The 17508-nt window shown below is 48.0% G+C and overlaps 1 protein-coding gene across 2 annotated transcripts in view; it reads right to left on the reverse strand.

Annotated features, from left to right (window-relative positions):
* Positions 1-13824, reverse strand: part of spon1b (spondin 1b) — a 32214-nt gene extending 18390 nt beyond the window's left edge. For both annotated transcript variants that reach the window (XM_084672658.1, XM_084672657.1), the window contains exons 1-6: positions 13196-13824; positions 12290-12396; positions 7807-7940; positions 4504-4577; positions 3934-4056; positions 3067-3215 (exon numbers count right to left, since the gene is read on the reverse strand). In XM_084672658.1, the coding sequence (XP_084528784.1) occupies positions 3067-3215; positions 3934-4056; positions 4504-4577; positions 7807-7940; positions 12290-12396; positions 13196-13424 (816 nt within the window). In that variant the 5' untranslated portion in view covers positions 13425-13824. The remainder of the gene's footprint in view (positions 1-3066; positions 3216-3933; positions 4057-4503; positions 4578-7806; positions 7941-12289; positions 12397-13195) is intronic.
* Positions 13825-17508: the final 3684 nt, after the last annotated feature.

The raw sequence follows: 17508 nt of genomic DNA on the forward strand, positions 1-17508 counted from the left end.
CTGCCACCAGGCAAACCCAAGCTGACAGCCAAGCACAAAACTGCCAGTCCACTGAAATTAGACAATTGCTCCTGGATAAACGTCTGCTTGCACCTTTCAACACAGCGCAAGGAAGCAGTGTGTGTGAGACTCGCTGGAACAAAGGACCAGCCAGAAGATGATCCACGCACCCGGGGAGGAATTCTGTGGCCCACGTCCAAACAACCGACAACTGGCAGCTTGTTCCCAACACTCGAAGCTGTGTTGATACTGCATGTTCGCCCCGCTGAAAAGGTTTGGTCTAACTTCAGTGTTTCCAGATGAATGTGTGTCTAATTTTGAAGAGAGATGCAGGATTCAGTGACCGTTTTCGAAGGTGTGAAAGTGCTTCATAATCAAGGTTTGTGCAGGTCTATTTCTCTGGGCAGAGTGTTTGTCCACACACACATACAGCAACCACCTCCACACCCCAACCAGCTACACACACACACACACCCCGACCAGCTACATACACACTCAACCAGCTACACAGACACTACACACCACACACACACTAAACTAAGCTGAGTCTGCCTAGTGAATAGAAGGAGGTTTCAATGTATGGATATGTTGTGTTTGTCTGTCGCACAAGAGAGAAGTAGAGAGAAATGGAGAGAAACGGAGAGATGGAGGGAGAGAGAGAGAGAGAGAGGGAGATTTTGAGAAAGAGAACGAGAGACAGAGAGAGTTGGGGGGGGACAAAGAGAGGGAGAAAGAGGAGGAGAGAGAGACAGATAAGGAGAGAGAGAGAGAGAGAGAGAGAGAGAGAGAGAGGAAGACATTTTTTTTTTTGGGGGGGGGGGGGGGGGGGGGGTTGAGAGTGTTTATGAATCAGGTTTTTGGGGGTGTCTGTATAGCCCTTGGCTGGCCTCGGTTTCCCCTGTGGCCAGAGAGACAGGAGCAGACAGCCAGACCAAACACACCACTCTGCTCCCACAGAGCAGCCTGTCAGCAGCACACACACACACCCCAACCAGCTACACACACACCCCACACACACACACACCCCAACCAGCTACACACACACACACTCAACTGAGCTGACCCCGCCTGCAGGACAGCAGGAGGATCCCCACACACACGCACACACACCCTCTACCCCTACCCCCCCCCCCCCCCCATCTCAATCACACACTGATTGGAGTCACAACGCCAAGTATATCTATTCTATGTTAATGGCTAAGCCCCATCCTGTTCTACGAAATAGAAATTTCACAGCATCATGTTGCAGGAAATAAGCAGCCATACCGTCTTAGCGCACTCCTAATTACCTTCCCACAGTGTCAAAGGAGACCAGAGCCCTAATGGTGCACTGAAGTCTCCAGGGTGGCACTATCTGGTCTGGCTCCATTTCTCACCTCACTCTCTTCACTGTGATGTGGTTATATTCCCTGCAATCTGGGAACCATTTCTGGTCGGGAGCCGAAGTGACAGGGTTACGGTAGAGAGGGTTTGGGGGTGTGAATCGAGATGGTTACTACTCTGAGCCTGGTAAATACACATTTCTTGACTTGGACCACGGATATACTGTTGTTGAGTACACTCTGCTCTTCAGATCCTTGATCATCTGCTAAATGAACAAGGTGTGATGATGTCAGTGAAACCTGTGTCCGAATTGCTGTATTCCAGTAACAACAGTCACAGTTGGACTAGATACAGCAGTCAGGACAGAGAGACGGACAAAAAGGATAACAAACAAATAGAATGAAGTAGGGGGTGTGAGCTTGGCGTGTGCGAGGCTCACAGAAAACGGAGAGGCAATACCTGGAGCAGGGCCCGTCCAGAGGCAGACCTGACCCCTTTAGAGGCAGAGCCCCTTTAGAGGCAGACCTAACCCCTCTAGAGGCAGAGCCCCTTTAGAGGCAGACCTGAGCCCTCTAGAGGCAGAGCCCCCTTAGAGGCAGACCTGACCCCTCTAGAGGCAGAGCCCCCTTAGAGGCAGACCTGACCCCTCTAGAGGCAGGGTCAGTGTTCTACTCTGCTCACAGATACCAGGCGTGTTGACTTAATGCCTTCCCCTGTCTTCATGTGACATGACCAATGTGTGTGTAACCACGCTCCTAAACTCAGGGACTCGTAAATCACAGCCTGCCACGCACACACCCCAGAGACACAGAGAGAGAGAGAAAGAGAGAGAGACACAGAGAGAGAGAGAGAGAGAGACACAGAGAGAGAGAGAGAGAGAGAGAGAGAGAGAGACAGAGACAGAGACAGAGACAGAGAGAGAGAGAGAGAGAGAGAGAGAGAGAGAGAGAGAGAGAGAGAGACAGAGAGAGAGAGAGAGAGAGAGAGAGAGACAGAGAGAGAGAGAGAGAGAGAGAGAGAGAGAGAGAGAGAGAGAGAGAGACACAGAGAGAGAGAGAGAGAGAGAGACAGAGAGAAAGAGAGAGAGAGAGACACAGAGAGAGAGAGACAGAGACAGAGAGAAAGAGACAGAGAGAGAGAGAGACACAGAGAGAGAGAGACAGAGACAGAGAGAAAGAGACAGAGAGAGAGAGAGACACAGAGAGAGAGAGAGAGAGAGAGAGAGGCGCAAAGACACAGAGACACACAACGCATTCATGCATTAGGTTTTCTTCTTTCCGTCTTTATTCTATTAGTTTGTTATTCCCTTCGTTTGTCTCTCTGTCCTGACTGCTGTATCTAGTCCAACCGCGATTGTTCACACGGGGGGGGGGGGGGGAGATAAAAGCACTGCACACCCACCCGGTCCAGATGATGACGCCTGACAACAGGGAGACTATTCCATTTACATTATAGAGTAATCAACCTAAAGCTGTGATGTCTGACACACTATCACTAGCCCCCGATGCATTATGGGAAAGACAAATGTGCTGGGGTGGAGGAATCCAATCCTACGTGACATTGAACATTGTCTTTCTCTCTTGCTTTTTCTCTCTTTCTGTTCCTCTTTCTTTCTTTTCTTTCCTCTCTCTCTTATGTTCTGTCTCCCTTGCGTTCTATGGTCCTCTCCTTCTTCCTCTCTTTCTCCCCTCTCCGCGTCCCTCCCCTCCTCTTCCTCTGTGAGCGGAGGAGGGTCATCCCTACCTTCTGCCGTATCTCCTCCTCCATCTTGACGGGCGAGCCCAGCTCGGCCACCTGCCTGACGCCCTCGCTGGCGTAGCCGCCGTACTCCCACAGCACATAGTCCTTCGTGTGGGACGCCCCGATCAGAGCGGACCAGTGGTTGGCTCGTCCTGGGGGGGGGGAGGGAGAACACACACACATGCACATGGGTGCATACACACGCAGACACACACACAACCAGACATACACAGACGCGTCGGCACATAGACGCACGCACAGGTAGACGTGCTGTCTCGCTGTTTCTCTTTCTCTCTCTCGCCTTCTCGATCTGTCTCTCTGTCTCTCTCACACACACAGGCGCACACACTCTCTCTCTTTGTGTGACAGATTGCCTAGAGAGCTCCCTAAGAAAAGAAACAGACAACCTATCTGGCTAATCTGTTTAAGTCAAGCAGAACGTGGGTTCAGCCCTCTGATGTTTGTCAATGTTCCCCTACTTGTTTTCCTCTTTTCTGCCCGAAAAGACGTTTTCCATCTTCAGCTTTGTAAGAAGATTCCTTTCCTAAGCTGCTAACCCATTAGGCAGACTGCAGGAGCCATGTTGTGAGTGTGTGGCTGGGACACACTTAACAGCTGCTCAGTAATGATATCACTTTACTATTATAGGCTGACTTGATATTATTCTAGCGTTTGTGTGTTTTGGCGAGTGTTTTGAGCGCGTGTATGCAGGTTCTTGCTTGTGTGAACGTGTATGTGTGTGTGTGTGTGTGTGTACATGGGTGGGTTCTGAGCATATGTATGTACTTTTCTTTCTTGAATGTGTGTGTGTGTGTGTGTGTGTGTGTAGTGCAACGCGTGTGCAAATGTGTGGGCATCTGCAGGACTCACTGGGGTAATCTTTGGGGTGAACTTTCTCTGACCAGTTCCCATGGAAGGTAAGTCTGTACTTGGCAGTTCCACAAGCACAGCATTCCAAAGCAGGCTTCTCTGTAGCGGCTCCAAACACTGCCTCTGCAAGGGTGAAAACACACACACACACAAAGAGAGCGAAAGACAGAGAAAGAGAAGAGAGAAGGAGAGAGAGATAAAGAAGGAGGGAGGGAGAGAGAGATGGATGGAAAGGGACGGAGGGATATGGAGGAGGGAGGGAGGGAGAGAGAGAAATAATAGAGGGAGGGAGGGAGTGAGGGAGTGAGGGAGGGAGGGAGGGAGGGAGGGAGGGAGGGAGGGAGGGAGGGAGGGAGGGAGGGAGGGAGGGAGGGAGGGAGGGAGGGAGGGAGGGAGGGAGGGAGGGAGGGAGGGAGGGAGGGAGGGAGGGAGGGAGGGAGGGAGGGAGGGATGACAGACCACATTATATACTAAGTGGAACGAGAACGGCGTGATCAACATTCGTTTGCGTTGGAGCAGCGTGTCGTGATGGCGTCTGTGGAACAGCCGTCTGAGAGGAAGTTCTGGTACCTTTCTCACACAGCCTGATGGTAAGCGAGCCTTCATCCTGGAAATAGATGACCTTCTTCTGCACAATGCTGGCCCTGAGGACAGGAGCAAACACACACCATTACACACACACACACACACACTGTATGGCTTGTGTGGTCATTATGTTTGATTGTAAAAACTAACAAAAAAAACAAATGCATATTGCTAAGAGAAGCTACCTGTATCCTGTAAACAGAGAAGCTACCTGTATCCTGTAAACAGAGAAGCTAACTGTATCCTGTAAACAGAGAAGCTAACTGTATCCTGTAAACAGAGAAGCTAACTGTATCCTGTAAACAGAGAAGCTACCTGTATCCTGTATCAGAGAAGCTAACTGTATCCTGTAAACAGAGAAACTACTTGTATCCTGTATCAGAGAAACTAGCTGTATCCTTAAAGACATGAACGAGCTGTATCCTCTAAATAGATAAAGCTGTTCCCTTTGAACAGAGAGAAACTAGCTGTATCCTGTAAACAGATAAACTAGTTGTATCCTGCAAACAGATAAACTAACTGTATCCTGTAAACAGATAAAATAACTTTATCCTGTAAACAGATAAATTAGCTGTAACCCGTTAACAGATTAATGAGCTGTATCCTGTAAACAGATCAACTATATTCTGTAAACAGATACAAACTAGATGTTTCCTTTGGCTCCTCATGCTTCAGTATAATGACATCGCAGAGTACAGAAGAAGATGCTTGAGAATGTTATTCTAACACTGCAGACCAATCACCACCACAACCTAAACTGAGTACAACCAAAGAGACAGATTATTTTACCAGACCTAACCCCTCTAGAGGCAGAGCCCCTTTAGAGGCAGACCTGAGCCCTCTAGAGGCAGAGCCCTAGAGGTTAGGTTATGTGTCGTTAGAGACATTGAACATGCAAGTTCAGTCTTTGGGGGAAGTCTCAATAAGGAACAACCGATCCAGATGTGTGGCTCAGTTCAATATTTACCTTCAGCCTGAACAGTGAACAGATTGAACAGAGTGTGTGAGTGTGTGTGTGTGTGTGTGTGTGTGAGAATGTGTGTCCTGGCCACAAAGGGTCCTCCAAGAATACAGATCTTCCCCTTGAGCTGAGAGGAGGAAGCATGCAGACAGCTTCTTCAGACAGCCAGGCTTCACAGCCCTGCCTAGTTTTCAGTTTCATATTACGGACTTTCACCCTTTCTGAAAGAGATATATATATATATATATATATACTGCAAAAACATCACTCACCCCACTCTCCCGTTCTGTATTCCTTCCTTACTCTCTCTCTCCATCCCTCCCTCCCCTTCTCTTTCCATCCCTCTAAGCTCCCAGGGGGGAGTGTTTCCAGACAGACACTGTCCAGCAGAGTAAGAGGTCACAGTTCAAAGGTCAGAAGTCTTAACAGCTGCTCTACATCTGACCTGTGGGGTCAGGGGGCAGGACACTTCCTTCACAACAGAGAATGCCAATGCCAAAACTGTCCTTGACAACAACTACCGCCCATGTTTATGAAGACACACACCAATTCCGGGTGTGTCTCCTCGTTCAGTCGCCACACACAGACAAAGACACATACACACACACACATATATGCAAACACTCAAAGAGACACAGACACACGCATGCCACCACACAACGACACACACACACACACACACAAAGATACACAGACACACGCATGCCACCACACACCCACACTCAACGAGACACTGACACACAGACACGCACACACACAAATACACACCGACACACACAGAAAGACACACACACACAGACACATGAGGCCATACAGAGAAGGAAAAGCAGGCTTCAGTGGTCTCACTGTGGGTCCATGCTTCTGGTCTCAATAAGCCAGACCTTCACAACCAGAAGATGTGGACCAATCGCTCTCGACACACACACACATCCTCTGGCGTTAGAAGCACCTGCAGTCCTATTTCTTTTACGGTAACTAAAATGACTGTCAACAAGATACTACAGAAGTTCAACCATTCTGGGAGCTTGTCTTGGTGGAATGTGTGTGTCTATGTGTGTGTCTACGTGTGTATCTGTGTGTGTGTGTGTGTGTGCGTTGTTTGGGAGAAGAGTTACCTGTAATAGACTGTAAAACCCCACAGGACGTGGCTCTGTTGAGCTACTGATCTATTCCCTCCTCTTTTCCCTTAGGTGTCTTTCTATCTTTGTGCGGGTGAAGAGCTTTGGGTTTGGTTTTCACTCCACACTTTCTGGGGAGATGTCTGGGGACGGGACACGGAATTGGGTTTTATTTGATGTCGGATGGAGGGTGACGGCTGCTCTGCCTCACACCAGTCTTCTATTGGCTACCAGCCCAGCCCTGGAGCTACTGCACTGAGGACGACGGGGGGGGGTAGGGCTGAGGCTGTGACTGGATGTGGGGGGCTAGGGGCTAGGGGCTAGGGGCTAGGGGCTAGGGGCTAGGGGCTAGGGGCTAGGGGCTAGGGGCTAGGGGCTAGGGGCTAGGGGCTAGGGGCTAGGGGCTAGGGGCTAGGGGCTAAGGTAGAAGGTGGGGGTCTAGGAGCTGGAGTTGAGGCTGGAGCAGGGGGCTGGAACACTGTGTCTCTACCCTGACAGACACACACTAAATGACAGCAATACAAGGTATGATTTGCAGATGTTTTGCACCGCAACATTTATTGGAATAATACCAGCGCAGCAATAAGCCATCTGGGAAATGGAGTGGGAAGATATATTATATGTAACCAGATTCTTCTTCAGAGCACGAGGGTTTAAATCCATGCATCTCAGGAAAGTGAGCAGAGCAAAGTGGAGTGTAGAGGAAGCGGAGGAGGAAGATGAGGAACCAGGCTAGGAGGAGGAAGAGGAGGATGAGGAGGAGAAGAGGAGGAATAGCTTTCCACTTGGTCTAAAGGTAGAAGCTTTGAATCAAGCTGCAGGAGAAGTGGCCTGTCTCTTCTGGTCTGTCTATGTGCAGGGAGGTTAGGTAATCTGAGGACACTAACTGTATATAGTTTCAAACTAGAGCTACTTCAATTGTTCTTGTTCCAATTCAATCTCACCTCAATTTCACACCTCTGAACATTAGCACTGAAACAGAGTATTATGTCTGATTAGTGTTCAGGTGACTGGACAATGAGATATGGTAATTGCATTTGAACACCTTACTTCCATCCTCTATCACAGTTACAGTAATAAGGGTCGAACCCCTATTCTCTCCCAATGCAAATGATCTTTTGACTGTGTGTGTGTGCGCATGTGTGTGTCATATTGTGTTTCAGCATGAGACAAAAGGGGTTCTAGGAACACTTTTGTGAGGCCGCCTACTTGAGGATGACGCAGCCGCTGCCAGCAGGGGGCGCTGTCCAGTACACCTGGATCCTGGTGCGCCTGCGGGGGGTGCTCTCTGTCACAGCGGGGGGGCAGTTGGTCAGGAACTGGGTGTCGTCCTCATCAATGATCTAGAAGAGAGACAGGGTATAGCTGGTATCAGTTATCTATCGAGAGACAGGATAGCTGATATCAGTTCATCTATCGCGAGACAGGGTAGCTGATATCGATAATCAAGGAAACAGGACAGCTGATAATAATATTCTAAGAGAGAGACAGGATATCTGATATCAATAATCTAGAAGAGAGACAGGATAGCTGATATCAATAATCTAGGAGAAAGACATGATAGCTGATCTCAATAATCTAGGAGAGAGACAGGATAGCTGATATCAATAATCTAGGAGAAAGACATGATAGCTGATCTCAATAATCTAGGAGAGAGACAGGATAGCTGATATCAATTATCTAGGAGAGAGACAGGACAGCTGATCCACACGCACAGCTGGTTCTCTTTTCGTTTACTTTTTCCACTTTTTTGACTCTGTGCAGAGCCAGAGCCAGGAGATGACGCGTGCTCAGACGCCAGAGACTCCCTTGGACGGGGATCAATAAGATCTTATACTGTAAAACAGTGGCAGGTCCCAGCTCCCTGCTCAGGGCTGAGGCTGAGACTGCACCCCTGAGGGAGTCCCTCCCGGAGGTTCCTCTGCGATCGAACCATATCTGCTTTTAATTAAAAACGTAATGGAGAGGGAGAGCTGGCGGCCGCGCGACAAAGGCCGGAAGCAGCAAGAAAGACGGAAAGAAATGAAGCAAGCGAGAAGGAAAGAAAAGAAAGCCAGAAAGGAAGAAATAAAGAGGGCAGTAATAAACCGCAGCAACTGACTGACACGCAGATGACCTCTGACCTTTCTCAAGCTGTGTGTGGTCTGCTGCTAGCAACGCAAGCCACAGCTACAGTGTCAGGCGGAGTGTGGCGCGGGGAAGAAACAAGAAAAAGGAAAGCAAACATCCTGTTTTGGGAAGGTGGAAGCCGAGTACCCTGATGAGTCTTGTGTTCCTACTGCTTCCTGTCTCTCCTGCTCTGTGACTCATGAGGCCGTGTGCACAGGTTGTTTCCATCAGTCCTGTTTACAGACCAGGAGGAGGTTTATACTGTGCTTCCTGGAATGTTCTGGGCTGTTTACCTCAGCGCCCCAATGAACTACTTTCTCCATTATTGACACGCTGCTGCCTCACCCAGGCTCACAGCTGCCAGGATATGTGTGTGTGTGTGTGTGTGTGCGCGCGTGCGTGTGTGTGTGCCAGCGGATTCCCAAGGTCTCTGCTAACAACCAATGAAGTTTATTTCTGTGTCTTGTCAGGAACCAGATCCTGTCAGTCATAGACAGCCCTCTAACAACTGGCACAGAAAAAGAGAGAGAGAGAGAGAGAGAGAGAGAGGGGATAGAAAAGAGAGACACGGACCAAAAGAGAGCAACCAAGACACAGAACGTGGGTTTGACCGAGGGAGGAAGCAAATGGATCAACTGAAGGGCAAAAACCCTCTCTTCACTCCGCTGGTTAGGATGTGTGTTTCCCCCCAGCATATCCCCTCCAAATATGTCTCCACTAGGGCGTATAGAACAGTGCGGCGGTTTGTGGATGGGAGGAGGAGAGCAACACTGGGACTGTAGAAGGGAGGGGGTGGAGTCCATTGTGCTGTAACTAGGCTAAACAGATCCGTCCCATGGGAGTGCCGAAGACTGTTTTACCTCCAAACTGCCTCTAAGTGGCTGTCATATGTGAGCTGGGCTACGACCAGCCTGGGGAGAGGGAGAGAAAGACAAAGAGCGAGAGAGGAGAGAAAGAGAAACGGACCGGCGAGCGAAGATGGCGCAAGAAAGCTTCAGAAAGAGACAGAGAGGAAGAGAGAGAAAGAGGGCAGAGACAGAGAGCAGGGGAAGAGAGAGAAACGAGAAAAGCGAACGGGAGGAAGGAGAGCTGCCAGGGAGAGGGGAGCGTTTGTTTTAATTGCAGCTTCTGGCTGAGAGTCTCTCCTCTCCCTCCCTCTCTGCAGCACTCCACTGTGCCCGAGGAGGGGGTGGCAGAGAGCATGTGTGTGTTTGTGTGTGTCTCTGTACGTGTGTGTCTGTGTGTGCGTGTGTCCAGCGAGCTCTGGACTTGGTTGAGGAGCAGCTGAAGGCCTCTGTTTTCTTAGTCCCTCTGTCCCCTGTGCCACAGCAAACACAGATGCTGAGCAAAACTCTACGTAAACGTTCCTTTCTCCAGGAGACACAGATGGGTAGGACTCATGCAGGCCCAGTCAGAGCCTGGGCCCAGGCCCTCCGCTCCCCAAGGGAATATCAACACGGAGAACAAGATCTGTTTTGCAGAGTAGAGGCTGCTACATAAGGGGAATTTTTTAGGGACTCCAAACACAGATGGAACTTTGTGACACGCGTGCGGAGAGATTTAAATGTCACGTCAACAGCGTACGTGCGGCGGGCCGGGGAGTGATGGATTTCATTCGTCCTTTCGTGAAAGCAAATCTCTGGAGCGTCGATACTTTGCCTTGGGCCCCTAATCAATCAAACTGTTTTATTACCATGGATCTCCAGGGAGGTTTTCACTGGCATCAAATCCCATTATGTGACATATTTCTCACACCATTATAATGTCTCGCTGTATAGATTTGCAATTCATTCACAGCTGGCAAACAAATTCCCTCACTCAATAACAAAAAACATCAACAGGAGAAGTGATGATAAATTCCTCTTAGCTCATCACTATTCTTCAAGCAGCTATTAAGCTCTCATCTTGGCCTGTGTGTCTGACCATCTCGACAAGGATGAACATTTTTTTTCTTCCCAGTAAAGGCAACGTGGCCCCTGCGTTCTCATCTTTTCTTTGAGGGCCAGTGAGGGCGTCAGGGAAGAGAAGACACACAACCACAGCTCAGGGACGCTGGTCCGTAACTGTCGTGGGCTGACTCAGTCACGGACGAAAAACGTCAAGTGATAGAACCAATTAAAGTGAGCTCATCATTTTCTCTCCTGAAAGCTCTCCAGAACAGATGCTGCTGCTTGCTTGCCTGCTTTTAGGACTCTCAGCTTTGGTGTGAAGTCGGCGTGAAAAGCAGCACATAAGAGGCCACGTCTGCCATTGCAACTGGAGAACACTTTGAATGGTGAAGCACTGACTTAAAAACTGTTTGAGGAAAAACATTTCTTCCTTTCTGCCTTTTATCAATGTTCCTAAAGGCAGACTGGGAGAGAGATATGCAGTTAATATCCAGTATTGCACATACGGTATATTATGAACACTGTGAATGTGTACATTTTGAATTCAGGGCTAGCTACAATTCATACCGGTCGTCCTTGACCACGAATCTCAAACACGTTAAAGAGGCCCTTCCAGTGGACCTCAGTCAGTAATGACTGTGACCTCTGACCTGACAGAGGGGAGCGTTCAAACCACGTCGCCCCGGAGATGCCTGTCTCTTATCTCTGAACAGCAGATCGCATCTCATATCCTCTCCTCCCTCTCCACCAACGTTCTGCTTTCCTCCCAGCGTCGCCACTTGAATCTGGCCTAGATACACCGAGCAGCCGGTCGCTGAGACAGTTTGGTTGCTATGCCCGCCCGCTCCCGACGACGGCTGCCCTGCCCCTGCGGATTGTCCTCTTGGTCTAACGGGACGACCACGGTTCGAACCCAGACAGGTAAACAAAGGCGGTTTGATTGTGTGTGGGGGGGGGGGGGGGGTGGACAACGGGGGCCTCGGAGATAAAAGAACAATCGCTATTTTTTGGGGACTTGAAACATGAAGGTGGAGAAGGCCCTGGAGGCAGTACATCTTTCATTTGAGAAAGGGGCGGGAAACAGACAGTGGCATTCCAGGAGAGGAGCCAACAGCAGCAGGGGAGCGACGACAACCTGAACGCATCTGTCTCATCTGTCCCAGCCTCCGTACAGTCAAACACACAAAACAATACAACTCTTTCTGAAGCATTGCTCTGGAGGACCGAATAACAAATATGCATGGCTACAAATGGCAAGACTTTCTTGGTTGCCATATTGAAATAAACGTGATCAAAGGAAGCATATCACAGGTGGTGGTGGTGGGGGGGACGGGGGACAGGCAGGGTGAGGGGGAGACTGGAGGGAGAAGAGCGCTCTAACCCCCCCCGTTAGAGCGCTCTTCTCTAGATGCCCTCAAACCTCACTCGCATGGCAGGTCATGTATCTGCTAAACATATTTGTTCAGCAAGACTGACTCATCCAGGGGCTTAAACGAGGGCTAATCCTCATGTTCAAAGACAAGCAAAATATGTCATGTAATATACGTAATACCATGTTGTAAATACCCTGCTGTAAATCACTTTGGCAAAGGAAGCGTAGAGTTGGGTATATGTCGAAGATATCATATCCGCAGAGTAAGAAGCGCTCCCCTACTGTTGGGTTCTGCAGAGGGACCATGGGGTGTGTATCTCACCTGGAACTGACCAGCAAAGTCCTCGTCTGTGGTTCCCTCTCTGCCCTCCCTCAGAGCGATGAGAGTGAAGCCCCTGAAGTAGGCTGGGCTGGAGGCCAACAGGGTCACTGGGAGGATGGAGAGAGGGAGGTGGAGGAGAGGGAGCAGGAGGAGAGGGGAAGAGAGGACAGGGAGGAGGAGGGAAAGGGGGCAGACGAGGTGGAGGTGGAAGAGTGGGAGAAGGAAGACAGGGAGAGCGAAGAGAGGGAGAAGGAAGAGAGGCAGTAAATCGGGAGGAGGAGAGGGAGGTTGAAGCCAGGGAGAAGGGGGAGAGGAGAGGAAATATAGGTCAAACAAGAGAAACCTAAGAGGCTGGATGTTGCAAGTCATACTTTTGTCTTCTCCAAAATATTTTGAGAATATAATATTTTTTTTTAGGTGAGCAAATGAAGAGTATTCCAAAGTACAGTAGGACATATACAGTGGTGGGTTTGCATGTATGAGTGGTATGTGAGCTGAGGGAAGATTAAAATTAGGATGAAAATATGTGTACCGCTGTTTGAATGTTACATTTTAAATGTATAAGGTTCCATGCTCGTTTAATCCGATACTTGGTACAAACTCCTATGATCGGCTACGGATGTTAAATTGCAACCAGAAAAGACTGGCACATTTAAGAATTTCCCTGACACCGAGTGAGGGATTTTCAAGACAAATTTACAGCTGCAAGGAAAACAATTAAGTCGTTAAGTTTTATATTGATTTGCAAACATAGGCTAATTGCATTCAGCAGGCCTGTTTTTGTATCGATTTGGCACAATAAATTACACATCGGTTGCAATGATCTTAAACTTGACTGATGACTAAGCTTTTTAAAGTTTTGCTTTACAATCCATTATAGTTTATTATTTTACGCTTTCTGGATACCTCTGTAATTGCTCCCCGGCTGGTAATTTTCAGGATCCCCTTCGATTCTGAGACGAAACTCATTATAGCCTTCCCTCCGTGTGCCCTGAGTCTGTGCCCGTAAAATCCTGCCGCAATATCCGTCCGACTTCGCTGACTTGTCCGAGGGCTCCTCAATAAACGCGACGGCATTGCAAACAAAACTGGAGGCAAAGTACTGCAAAAGCAGTAAATGGATATATATTCCCATTGCGTCCACCTCTTGAAATGAAAGTGAGCAAAGGGAAACTACGAATAAATGTTCCCTCTCAAACTCCGGGAATCCCACGAAACTATTTAGAGACTGTCTGTGCAAACGGACAAGGAAACCGTAAAGTCATCTCTAGTACTTAACGGGTTTTGAAGTTCGATTGTACCACTGAAAGGGAGCTTCCACCGTTTCCGTACTGTGAGAGAAGAGCGGTGTTCCGTGGCGTGAATGATGAGTTACGGTAGGGAGCAATTCTCAGACTGGTAAAAAGCGGGGCGCAGTGACGGGAATCCTCGACAGCCCCCTTTACAAGAAGAGAATAAGCTTGTGATGCTGAAGGCAGTGGACTTTAAACACAAGCCAAATATCCCACCAATAGTCGGTGAGCTGTGAGCGACAGGATCACTTTGACATTCTTGTGGGCAGGCAAGGGAGCGCTACCAGCCAGTGTCTGTGTAACCGTGATTATCATAGTAAATCACGGAGTCAGACAGAATTGTCTTAAGCTCCTGTTTTATAGCCTTTGTTCAGGTTTGGCTAGAGGACACATTTTGCATATGTAAAAAGTTAAAGATAGGGTTACATGAATTATCAAACAAAACTAGCCTACAGATGAAAACAAGTCAGACTGCATTTACAGACATCCTTTCTGTGTGGTGTTTTATTTCCATTTCCGTGCTGTTCATAGCCACAAACATGTTACAGGGATCTCATCCCAAGATGCCTTTTGATCCCATGGATCCCATCCACTCAGCTGATCCGTTTTATTGTGGGCTAGGAGAGTGTAGGCTAGGTGACTGTAGGCTAGGTGACTGTAGGTGAAAGGAAGTAACCTTTTATTAATGGGGCAGAAACTGGGAAGGTGTTCGCCAGCAGATGTCACACCAGCACCTTGTCCCTAACATCTAACATTTCAACGATACCTCACACACACACACACACACGTTGTTGCATGGATCACAGATGTTGTTTTTTATGTCATTTGTAAATAACAGGACCTGTTCCGGCAAACTATGCTTGACTCAAATCCCTCATTCAACTCTCAAGCCCATGTGTGTGGAGTCAGAGTTCTGAGCCCTGCGTGCAGCTGGAGGTAGTTACCCAGGAGAGGAGCCTCCAGCGAGGGGGCTGTTTACCTTGGGGGAAATGTGACGTGTCAGAGGAACAGGCCTCGGGGCACACAGTCCCCAGAGGCTTCACACAGCTGAACATGGTTACTGAGGGGGAGGAATGCTTCTGCCTGGGGGCCCAGGGTCCTGGGAGCCCGGAGCAGCAGAACTTGGGCAGTAGACCCGAGGGCAACATAACCTGGGGAAGTAGACCTTGGGGAAACATAACATGGGCAGTAGACCGTAGGGCAAGAGAACCTGTGCACTAGACCTTGGGGCAGTTACCTAGGACTGTTTTCACCTGGAGTTCAACAGTACAGCTGGACATGGTTCCAGAGCTGGGAAGAGCAGAGCCTAGTGAGGGGGTGGGTATAGCTCAGTGGTGGAGCATAGACATCATACGTTTTTTTGAAATGCCTTTTATTTTCCTGTAGGTGATCTATGATTAAAATACGATTTCTGAAGGACCATATTTTTCATACTGCCTTTGGAAACGCACGATTGTGTTATCGTGTCATTGGTGAGGACATTATTGTCAAACACACAGGCTCACCCTTGTGTCCTTATCTGCAGGTAGATAAGAGAACAGAATAAGACATTTAACTATCAGGGATACACATCTTAGACAATCAGCAAGCTACATATGTATGTGTGCTTTGCCCCGATATATAGGGTGTGCATGACTTGACTTCTAACCTTGGCTTAATGTGCATCCCAAGATGATATAGACATTCTAAACTGCGGTCTCAGCCAACATCTGACATATTCTTATGTCAGGCGAAGCACCTTTACTGCCGTGGTGGACCAGGAGAAGTCCTTAACTGCACTGTGTTGTGTAATGTACTCTGGTGTGTTGTGCTGTTTGAGTATTGTGCTGTGCTGTGGTAATGCATTGTGTTGCGCTATGTTGTGTTGTGCTGTGTGGTAGCTGGAGGGAGAGGAAGTGGAGTTTCTGACTTCCTGCTCCGTCATTCCTCAGTGTGATGTATGTGTAAACAGTCCGCCGCTGCGATAGGCAGAACCTTTAGGAAACAATCATTTATCAGCTGTGACAATACATCTCACTCAGCACACTCACACACATGCACGATGCATGAACGCACACACACAAGTATATACACACGGACACAAACACACTGACAGACACACACATAGCCAGAAAGAATGATTCTGCTCCCAAGGCCTCTGTCCTACTTGAGTGAAAAGCATACATCTACAAATAAATCTCGTCTGTCCTCACAAACAGTTCATGCCGCTGCAACCCTGGGCTTGACTAATGACAGAAACACTTGACTGTCTGTACAGTTAAGCATTTATCAAATATGATCTTGATGAAACGTGAATGTGCATTCATATCTTGGATTAATGACCTTGAGTTTCAAATTTACTGAGCTTGTATCTTTATACTGAGCAATTATTTAACATGTGTCATGTGTATTTTATATTATACACAGACCACTGCAGAGTTCTCCTAAACTCAATTCTGTTTCACTCTCCGTGACTATCCTAATATGTCAATAAATACGACCACCTACAGAGAGGGAGGAGGAGAATTGTAAATCTACTACACCATAAACCAGACAATATTACCAGTGTCTGACAGTGTTCATCAAGCTGTGGTTTCAATGCAGGTTGAGAAGTTTGCAAGTCCTCAGCAGCAATCGTTAGTCCGAGAAGATGACTCATAAATGACCGCCTCACTGTAAAAGTGTTGTCACAAACCATTAACATTAAGTAATTTAGCAGATGCTCTCATACAGAGCGACTGACATTAAGTACAGGGACATTCCCCTGAGGCAAGTAGGGTGAAGTGCCTTGCCCAAGGACACAACGTCATTTGTCTGAGCAGGTAATCAAACCGGCAACCTTCTAAATACTAGCCCGATTCCCTAACCGCTCAGCCACCTGACTCCAAACCACCTCTGTTACTGTTCAAGGCCTCCATTGTTGTTACTTACTCAAAAAGGAGTATACTTATAGAAAAGTGAATGCAGAAAAACAATAACTTCAAATGACACGAAACTTTGTTGTTTCCAAAACGTTTAATCTTGAAAGAGCACAGAAGAACCCAGGTGGCAGTTTTGTAAAAGCACACAAGGTGAAACAGTCTGTGGAAAGTTCAGTCCCAACTATATTTATACCTCCCTTCAGCCTTCGCAGGAACCAAGAGGTGTGCTGAGTCCACAGAACCAAGCCTGGAGCGTAGCTGGAACGACCAGCAAGAGGAGAAGTTCATGGCGCCATCGCAGTCCATAAAAACCTGGATTACTCGACATCAGCAGAACTGAGGCACAGGAACATTTGGACCTTCTGATTTACATTTTTGCGTCCTGGCTTTCAACAGAACACTGGATGCCAAACTAGATAATTTTGCGAAGTCATGCGTTTCTAATCTATACTGTATTTCCGCAAGAATGCATGTAAAGATTTTTTGCACTGCACAGCACAGCATAGGTTTGGATGATTTGAAGTAATTTCTGCCCCATTTAGGTAAAACGCCTCACCACTCAAGACTGCAGCAAGAGTTCAGTCACAGCACTATGCAAGGGAGGCGAATAAGCAAAAAATGTAAAAAGTCAACAATTATGAAATAACCTAATGAAGGAAAAACATGCTGTTGAACAGTTTTCTGGGAGCACAAATATAAATCCCTAAATCAGCTTCTATACACAAACCAACATGCTATTTCTGCATTGCAGCTTTTATTCCCGGTTATTTCAGGAATTTATCATATAATTGATCTGACTTTTACCTCCTAATCTCTAAATCAGTCTCTCTTTCTTTCTCTCTCTCTCTCCTTTCACCTTCTGTTCCTCACTCTTACCTCTCTGCCCCCACACACACACACACACACACACAAACACACACACAAACACACACACAAACACACACACACCACACTCTATAGGTGTACCAGAAAGCACATGCCAGGGTCTCCAGCACTTCATTTACAGTAAAACTCTGGCATGGCCTCG

Source organism: Hypomesus nipponensis, chromosome 14, assembly GCF_054491055.1.
Source record: "Hypomesus nipponensis isolate SF chromosome 14, ASM5449105v1, whole genome shotgun sequence".
Taxonomy (NCBI): domain Eukaryota; kingdom Metazoa; phylum Chordata; class Actinopteri; order Osmeriformes; family Osmeridae; genus Hypomesus; species Hypomesus nipponensis.